At 38.0% G+C, this 10,378-nt stretch overlaps 1 protein-coding gene across 2 annotated transcripts in view; it reads right to left on the reverse strand.

The window, feature by feature from the left end:
- CD44 (CD44 molecule (Indian blood group)) overlaps positions 1 to 10,378 on the reverse strand; it is a 104,174-nt gene that overhangs the window by 12,558 nt on the left and 81,238 nt on the right. For both annotated transcript variants that reach the window (XM_045016591.1, XM_045016590.1), the window contains 4 exons: positions 8,415 to 8,594; positions 6,076 to 6,240; positions 4,809 to 4,988; positions 3,524 to 3,703 (listed from right to left, as the gene is read on the reverse strand). In XM_045016591.1, the coding sequence (XP_044872526.1) occupies positions 3,524 to 3,703; positions 4,809 to 4,988; positions 6,076 to 6,240; positions 8,415 to 8,594 (705 nt within the window). The remainder of the gene's footprint in view (positions 1 to 3,523; positions 3,704 to 4,808; positions 4,989 to 6,075; positions 6,241 to 8,414; positions 8,595 to 10,378) is intronic.

Below are 10,378 nucleotides of genomic sequence, written 5' to 3' on the forward strand. Positions count from 1 at the left end.
TCACCATCATGCACCTACAACAACTATTTTCTGGCCTTATATTGGATGAGACCCTGCCCTTAAACAACCAGGGGGTATGCTGTTGAGCAACGTGTGAGGTACTCTCTCCAAATCAGGCCAAGAACGCTGTCCTCTCAGCACTCTCAAAGCCTTCTGTCTGGGGAGCAAAAGAAGAACTGGATTGACTAGGACCCAAGTGGTTCCATGATTTCACAAATCAAATGGAGTCAGCCACATAGCAATTTACTGACCAGAGTAAGTTTATAATCCATGCTATATGTGGATTTTACATTGGTATTGGTTAGCCAAAATCAGTCTGTAAGGTCACAAACATTGCTATAGTGACATCAACTGATTACATTATAGAGATAGATCCAGTGGGTTATACTTGGAGCAGGTATCTCTTTCGTGCTGAACCAGGACATCACCATGTCGGTTGGTGTTGGTTTTTTGAATGGTCCTTCTAGACCCTAGGCACTCTGTTTAGCTGCTGATATGGTTACAGTTCTCAGAAGTCTCATGTTCCAGAAGTGAAGCCTCTGGAAGACAGTTGAGTTGTGAAGTTGGATTAGGTCTGCAATTCAACCACATACTCCCACTCTGGCCTATTTCTAATTAAATAACATTTGCTGGGCCGTGCACCGATCAACTTAATTCTTGAGTATGGTAACGTCTCGGCCTCCTCTACCCTCACGTTGGTGCCTTTTTCCAGTCAAGCCACCCCGCCACACACACCTATATACCCTTTGAATTTCTCATAGATTCTCCCTTGTCTAGTTTAAACTTCCCTTCACCCTTCAAAGCACTTCACGACTCCTCTCTGGCCAGAATCTCTGATCTCATTTCCTAATAATAGCTGGCAAACAAACAACTAAGAAGCACATTTTTCTTCTGCTGTTAACAGGCTCTTCATGAAACCTCCAGATGTTTTTACTTATGTCTGATGGACTACTTCATGCTATCTCATGGGAAATTCATAGCCCATAACAAGAACTGAGCACTGAATTTAGCATCTGGTGGAGCTGAGCTGATCTCCAAGAAAACAGACAAAGATGGTTAAACTATTACGGTGGATTGTGTACCCACAGACTTCAAGAGACATTGTTACCTGATCAGAGGCCCTAGCATGATGCTCCATCCACAAAACCCCTTTGAACTGAACCGCTAACTTTTGTATAGCAATAAAGCCCAGATATTTACTAAAGATTTTAGCTGTCTAGAACTATATTATCAACACCACAGAAATATTCACAACATTTAGGATTCAATTATGCAACTTAACATCACAGGCCCAGATTATCCCCTCCATAGGAGACACTTGCAGGAAGTAGACAGACAGAGGTGCTAGGGACCTCTGTGAGGTTCATCTTATGACAACTTAACCATATTATTTCCTTTGTGAAGAATCAAATATGTATTTGGATTTCTTCAGTGCATGGTTCACTATCCCACTGTGGCTTTTGGGCAAAAGATCAGTCATATTTATGATGTCAGACCACAGCTGAACATGACTATAGAGGAAAAGCAAGTCAAAACATGAGGCATAGCAAACTGAGAAAAGAATTTCTTCAGAATGAGCCTTTAAATATGTTCTATTAACACGGGAAGTGAACTTTCTTTGTCATCCCATTCATGCTTCGCAGGGCCCATCTCATGAAAAAAAGACCTTCCTTCCCTCCCTCAATGTGCGCACACATTTTCCACTGTGATAGAGTTGTGACCTAGCAGTCTCTCTGCTTTGCTATGATGCCACAGCACTAAAAGAAATGGACACACAGCATGCAATAGCAAGGAAAATGTTGGGAAGAGGGTCTCGTGAGCTCTGTTGCTCCACTAATATCATGTCTTTGATTCTGCTAAGAATCTAAACAGATGATCCTTGAAAGTTACCTCAGCTCCAGCTCTGTCAGATTTTACATATTCAAAAAAGAAAAGCAACCAAACATTTCTACACAGTGTCTAATGTACACACAGTAATTTAGGGAGACAGCCTAATAAAATGAGGGACTAGAAGTTGGGAGACATGAGTTCTCCTTTGAAAGTTACACATTTAAATATTACAAATAGAAAAATAAAATAGCATTTTATAAAATATAGTTATTACATTTATAATACTTGAGGCATCTATGCTCTATAAAATTTGGCCTCTAAAGGCAGTTTTGATCTGGTTTATTTTGCTGAGTTTGTATCATGTTGTTCATTAAGATCTGAAAAGACTGAGGGCTGGGTTCTGATCTCACTTAAACCAATGTAAATAACACTGCCTCCACCAAAGCCAATGGAATTATGCCAGTGTAAAACTGGTGTGGGAAGAGAGTAACATCTAGAACATTTAATGTAATCCAGATAGAGTCCAGAAACTACAGAAACCAAATCAGTGTGTCTCCACCATAGAACCAACTCATTTTTCATATTCAAAGCTCCTTTCAAAATCAAATTAAAGAGTTTATTTGATGCAAACTCTTTTAAACTATTAATGTTTCATGACTATCTTCAAAAATACTTTGATGAGAGATGCGGTATTAACACATGTTCATATTTTTGGTTGTGTGCAAAAAATGGCTGTAGATTGTTGGACAAATTCTCTGCTGGCACGACTGCATTGACTTCTATGGAGTTATACCAACAGACAATTTGGCGCAGCATGACTGAGAAGGGATAGCATTTAGGAAAACCTTAGCCTCTGGGTTGATAATTTAAATGAAAAGTACATTTGGGCATACAGGAAAGCCTCTTAATTTTCAAATATAATTACTTGCATGTTACAACATGGAACAACAACATTCACACTGTGATCAATGCATGTTATTTCTTTATACAAACGAGCTCTATCAGAAACAAGTTTTTAAAACTGAAGCAGCTGAGAAATGAAAAGCCTATTGCTTCCTAGCACCCATAGATGCCAATAATCACTGATGAGTTCCTTAATAGCAAAATTACTCGGGGGGGTGGGGGGGGAAGAAGGGGCAGGCGGAAATGCCATACTGGAAATTCTCTTCCATTCTTTTCCGTTCATAATATCAGGAGGGTGGGGTGAGGGCTGGTTGGACTAAGTTTTACTTTGCTAGCATTCAAAATAACTGCCATTGGATGACAGAGAATAAAATGATCAGGAAGATGGAACAAAAGTGTTCTGTGTTTTGAGCCGTTAGTATAGAAAATACTATCTCCACAGCTTGACGCTGGAACACTAGCAATTGCAATCAGATGTTTCTCTGATGTTCTAGAGAGGATCCCCAGAGTTGGTGAAAGGAAGCAATGCCACTCATCTTCTCTGAGAAGAAAGATTGCTGGAAACACTAATCTTAAATCATCCCACTTCACATAGTTCTACAATTAAAACACTTTCTCTTTCATGCACATTGGTAGGAGGCTATTTTCTAGCTTTCAAAACTCCAATTAAAAGAAAAAACTTTTGGATCATAACATTTCCCCCAATACTTTACAAATTTACCTTTATATCAGAAGACATTAAAAAAAGGGTGAAGGATTAGACAAAATTATTGTAATTCACTGTTCTTACTGGTGACTGTAGAAGCTGGTCCTCTGCCATGTCCACTTTCAATGTCAGAAAAAACTCCAGGTTTATCAATGGGATTGTTTGTGGGATATTTGTCTTCATTATCCCCTCCAAGATGAATGCCAGGTGTCAGTGGATCTTTAGTTGAATCTTCATGTTTGATACCATCATTGGAGACCACTGCTGTTATGATGATGCTTGAATCAATTTTAAACTTAATATTTGTAGAACCACCTCCACCATTATTTTCCTCTTCTGGTCCTGTTGTATCTACAACAGGCCTTGATCTTTTACATTTTTATTGTATTTAGAGCATAAGAAGAGAGAGCCTTCTGCGTTCTTTCACATTGTCACTGGTTTCTCAACATTTTAACCAACACCCCCTTGCTGTTATTCAGGGTTATGATTTAATTTAGAAGAGTCTCAGTGACAATGGACACAGAAGCAAGACCACCAAATAAAACAACCCAAAACAAACAAACCCAAGAGCAAGAAGCAGCCAGGAGTGATTACAGATGCCGAGCATTGGAACTATGTCCAATAAATATGGCAATTATTTTTTCTTTAGAAATTTCACTAATTTCTTTTATGTTCTTGTCCTTAAGTGATACTGCTTAGAACAGGCTTCAGTGACATAAAAGGCGCACACAATGTATGAAGGTCTGATGGAATGGCATGGAAAATTTATGATATTGCAATTATTTTGTAAAATCCTGTCCCTGATCCTCTAGACAGTGTTCTTCTATAAAGGGGTTACTGGTGAGCCACAGGAGCAAGCCATCAGAAAATCTCACCCAAAACACCATCACCGCACCAGATTTATATCTCCCAATTACAAGCACACCAGAGCATAAACTCAGAGATGATAGTATAAAGATTAACAGGAATGCAAGATCAAAAATGAGAGCACTTGGCATCACCAAGCTGTACAGCTTGCAAAACGATAGAGTCGCAAGAAGAATGATTATTAGGACACCTAGCATTACCTAAGAAGACAAGGAGAATAGCCCTCATGCAAGCTCATTATGTACCAATCCAACAACTCAAGGAAGAAACTCTTAACACAAAAAGAAACAAGTCAAGAATAAACTAAAATAAAAAATAATTTCACAATATTACAGAAAATTTTGATTAGCTGATTTCCTGCAATCAGGTACAATAACATGCCACAACTTACTAAGAGTTATCAATAGACCTTTAGCATATTAAAAATGGTGAAATAACAATTAAAACTGTCTCATCCAAAAAAAGAAGTAACAAGACGAAAATTTATTGTTCTTACTGGTACCTGTATGAGAAGAATCATTTTTATGTTCAGTTTCACTTGTAGGAATAATTCCAGGTAGCACATCATCCCTAGAGGTAGCTGTGAGATACTTGTCTTCATTGCCCCAGCCAGGATGAACACTGTGCAACAATGGATCTTGGGTTGAGTCTTCATGTGTGGCACCATCACTGGAGACCACAGCTGTTATAATGATGGTGAAGCAATTGGGAACTTAATAATTGCAAAAGCACTAGCCATGTTAGTCTCATCTTCACTGTTTGCTTCTATGCCTGGCCTGGCTCTTTAAAATTTCTGCTGTATTTAGAGTATCAGAGGAGAGAAGCACAGAAGGCTTTTGATCCACATTTCTCATCTTTTTAACCAACACTGTTGGATTACTGTGGCTTAACAGAACCCTAATGATAATGGGCATGGAAGCCTGAGCAGGGAAAGCAGAAGTATCTACTTGTCTCTGGAACCAGGTCTGATCTCAGCAAATGGGAGAAGCAGTCAGATAAGCTCACAAATGCAACAGCACCTCACCAAATTTATCTCCGTAAATCAGAATGTCATTAAAGCACAACAATGAGACAGAAAATATTTAGGCTGCTGGTACTATAGGATAAAAAAAATGGGATTTTGGAATTACCAGGCTCTATTTTCTACATATGTTTAGCAACCTGACCTGCCAAGACATTTAGGGATTTCCCTGGTTTAGGGAGCAAAGAGTCCTGTGGCACCTTATAGACTAACAGACGTATTGGAGCATGAGCTGCATCCAACGAAGTGGGTATTCACCCACGAAAGCTCATTCTCCAGTACGTTTGTTAGTCTATACGGTGCCACAGGACTTTTTGCTGCTTTTACAGATCCAGACTAACATGGCTACCCCTCTGATACCTGGTTTAGGGGAATGCCTGGTTGTTACAGAATAAGGAGAAAGCAAAATATACGTCAAATTCAATTCAAGGCTCAGATTCACAAATACATTTTTTAATCTTATTTTCACTATTCAATTCATTCTAGTCACCACACAGAAAAAGCCAAAGGAAAGTTCAATATACAGACCCAGGACAAAAGAGAGAAGAAAATTTAAAATATAATAATTGTTGTTCAACTGATTCCATGCAATAAGGTCAAAAACACCATCACCACACCAATGCACCTCTGTGCTGAGAATTTAGATTTCCAACAAGGTATAATAGTGAATAAATTGTATGCAGAAGAAATAATGTCTCATTACACACAGGGTGGTGAAATAAATATAATTCCTTATTCTTACTGGTACCTGTATAAGACTCATCTTCATTTTCAGGAATAAGTCCAGGTATGACATAATCCCTGGAGGTATTTGTGGGATATTTGTCCTCACTGCCCCATCCTGGTTGATTATCTGGAGGCAGTGAATCATGGGTTGAGTCTTCATATATGGCACCATCATTGGAGGTAACAGCTGTTATGACAATGGTTGAATCAGCTGTGAATTTGATATTTGCAAAAAGACTATCCACATTATTCTCATCTTCAGTTCTTTGCTCTACATTTGGCCAAAATCCTTTGCATTTCTACTGTATTTAGAGCATTAGAAGAGAGGGCCTTCTGCTTTCTTTCACACTGTCACTGGTTTCTCAGCTTTTCAACCCATACTCTCTTGCTATTTCTCAGGGTTGCGGTTTACTTTAGACGAGTCCCAGTGATAATAGACATAGAAGCAAGACTGTTAAAATACTAAGAGCAAGTAGCAGTGACATCTTACCCTGTAATTTAGGATTGATCACAAATGCTGAACATTGGAACCATGTCCAATTAGTATGACAATGATTTTCTCTTTTGAGATTTCACTGATTCATTATTGTGATAGTCCTTAGGTGACACTGCTTAGAACGTTTCAGTGGCATAAAAGGCACACACAACATAAGATGATATGATGGAATGAAGAATTTACGATACTCTAATTATTATGTAAAATTCATTCTCTGATCCCTTTATAGTGCTCTGCTATAAAGAGATTGTTGATGAGCCATAGGGACAATCATAGAATCATAGAATATCAGAGTTGGAAGGGACCTTATGAGGTCATCTAGTCCAACCCCCTGCTCAAAGCAGGACCAATCCCCAACTAAAGCATCCCAGCCAAGGCTTTGTCAAGCCGGGCCTTAAAAACCTCTAAGGAAGGAGATTCCACCACATCCCTAGGTAACCCATTCTAGTAGCTTCACCACCCTCCTAGTGAAAAAAGTTAAGCCTTCAAAAAGCTCATCTAAACCACTACCACCTCTCCAGATTTGTATTGACGCATTGTAAGTGCACTAAAACAAACTTACTGATGAAATATAAAGGCTAATAGGTTAAGATATAAAAATGTCAGGGTTTGCCATTACCACGCTGTCAAATGATTAGTAAGACATTCAATAAGCATACTTTATGAAAGAACAAAACTTCCACTGTTTGTGGCAGAAGAGTCTCTAATAAGTATCTAATACAGAGAATCAGAATAAAAAAACTCCATCATGCCAATATCCAGGAAGAGAGAGAGTAGTGAGAATAGCAATTATTAAAACATCTAGCACTATCTATGGATATCTGGCAAATTCTCCTTGGTTCACATCGTGAAACCTTATTATGAAATATTTTATTTGAGAACTGTGCAGAAGAAATAATATCTCATTTCACAGAGAGTTATGAGATTCATCTTCATGTTCACTATGTAGCTAATCATCCATAGTGGTATTTGTGGGATACTTGTCTTTACTGTCCCATCCTGGATCCATATGGGTGAGTATACTATGGGATGAGTCTTCACATTTGTCTTCACGTTTGGCACCATCACTGGCAATGGCAACTTTTATGATGATGGTTGAATCAGTCGTGAACTTAATATTTGCAGAATATTCTCATCTTCAGCTCTACATTTGGCCATTAAGTTTTATACTTCTACTGTATTAAGTTTGTAGGAGAAGAATATCAGAGACCCTCTATTTTGTTCCACATTATCATCGGTGTTCTCAACTTTTAACCAACACCATCTGGCTGATTGGGCACTATGATTTGGCTGAACTTATCCATGCTGATAACATAAATAGATGTCTTAGCAAGAAAAGATACAGCAGCAGCAAGTTGCCTCTGTAATCCAAGTCTTATCTCAGTTACTGAGTTTGAGGACTGACCATTAATATGATAGTGACCAATAATTTTCTCTTTTGGGATTTCACTTTTATCTATACGTTATGTGTGAATCTTGCTTTTCATTATTCAGCAAGCTTTAATCAACATAGTCAGAGAAAACCCCAATACATCAACTCAGAAAAATGCAAACAAGAAATCACAACCTAGGAAATTTTAGATTCCATGCTAATGATCACAGTCCCACTCTAAATCAAATTTTGTCAATAGACTTTCAATAGAGTATCATAATGAAATTACACAGATGTAGAAGTAGTGTTATTCCTTCCAAATAGGGAGTAAATGGAGTATAGGGTGGGATTTTGAAAAGTATTCAGCATTGGTCAAATTCTTCTCCTGTCAAAATAAATAGTAAAACTCCTACTGATTTCAATGAGAGCAGATTTAGGTCAATGCCGAGTGCTTTTGAAATTCTCACGCATAATTAATTATTCTTTCTGGTACCTGTATGAGAAGATTCCTTTTCCTGATCATTTTCACTCGGAGGAATAATTCCAGGCAGCACATCATCCCTAGTGACATTTGTGGGATACTTCTCTGCATTGCTCCAACCAGGATGAACAGTATGCAGTAGTGGATCTTGGGTTGAGTCTTCATGTTTGGCCCCACCATTGGAGACCATAGCTATTATGATGGTGGTGAAGCAATTGTGAAATTAATACACACAGAACCACTCTTTATATTATTCTCTTCTTCAGTTCTCTGTACAACAGGCCTTGTCCTTTCATATAGCTACTACACTTAGTAGCATAGAAAGGGCATAAAGGTTTTGCTCCTCTTTATTATCTCAGTTCAGAAAACTGTCCCACTGACATCAACAGAACTTAAATTCACACTTCTTCTGACTCAAGACACATTAGTAGTTTTCTAAATCTTTTTACCAGCACTATACTATTTTTCAAGACTGTGCCTTGGCTGACCATAAACGCAGTGAAAATGGGCACAGAAGCAAGAACAACAAAGAAGTAGCAGCTGCAAGAATTTGGTCCCATAATTTAGGTTTGATCAGACACTCAGAATGAGGATTATGTCTCATTTACAACTATTAATTTTCTCTTTCAAGTTTTCACTGTTTCATTTAGTTATACTCCCTCCAGACAAGTAGAGTCTGACCATGGGTGGGAGCAAACCTGCTTCTGTAACATAAAGGGCACATAACAACATATAAGAAAATGATGGAATGAAATGGGCAATATTTAATTTGATATTCCTGCTGTATTTAGGTGGTGTTGCACCAAACACGTCATCATGTGCAACTACTCACATATTCAAAGTTAAGGATGTTCTTAAGTGTTTGCTGAATTGGTGCTTTAGAGCATAAGAACAGAAAAGCAGAGAGGACTTTCTATTTTCTATAACATTAGCACTGGCCATGTTCCTGTTCAGGGGCAATGTTTTCAACAGAAATCCTCTGAAAATAGAGGTAAAAGCAACAGTGAGAAGAGAAGAAATAGCAGCATCAGCTTGCCTTTGTAACTCAGTTTGATCTCAGTTACATGGCATGAAGACTGAATCACAAATATGGCAGGGAAGAATAATTTTCTTTTTGGGGGATTTCAGTGCTTTATATACATTACAGTGCTTGTCTCCAGAAAGGCAGATTCTGATAATTGAGACAGGCCATTTCATTTCAATTTTCTCAAATATATGAGTTATTTGTAAGTATTATCTGAATTGTTTGAACTAATCCTATTCAGATTACAGTTTGTTTTGTTGATATGCTCAGGGTTTAACTGATCACCATATTTGGGGTCAGGAAGAAATTTTCCCTCAGGTCAGATTGGCAGTGACTCCAAGAGTTTTTCACCTTCCTCTGCAGCATGGGGCACGGGTCACTTTTGGTTTAAAATAGAGTAAACAGTAAATTCTTTATAACTTTAAGTTTTTAATTATGATTTGAGGACTTCAGTAATGTAGCCAGAGGTTATGGGTCTATTACAGGATTGGATGGGTGAAGTTCTGTGGCCTGCGATGTTCAGGAGGTCAAACAAGATGATCATGATGGTCTTTTCTGGCCTTAAAGTCTATGGATCTATGAAATGTTTGTGAATATCAAACCACATACAAAAAAAATCGTCAATAATCAATGGCTATAAATCACATGGTGTTCTGTTTCCAGGGTGGATCACAGAAACTTTCAAATGAATAGCAAGTAATAAATGTCCAGTGGGGATTTTCAGGTGAATAATTATTAGTGCTAATATTTGTTAGTCCTGTTTTATTCTATTCTGCAAGCACAGAGAAACCAGAGAAAATACCAACACCTTTAAAAACCCAAAAGAAAAGACGACAATATAATCAACTGAATAATCAAAATAATCCAAAAAAACTGGAAGTTTTGACCTGATGATTCCATGCAAAACTGAGATTTATCAATAGACTTTAAACTAGGGAGGGATTGGGGGCTC

Source organism: Mauremys mutica, chromosome 4 (genome assembly GCF_020497125.1).
Source record: "Mauremys mutica isolate MM-2020 ecotype Southern chromosome 4, ASM2049712v1, whole genome shotgun sequence".
Lineage (NCBI taxonomy): Eukaryota > Metazoa > Chordata > Testudines > Geoemydidae > Mauremys > Mauremys mutica.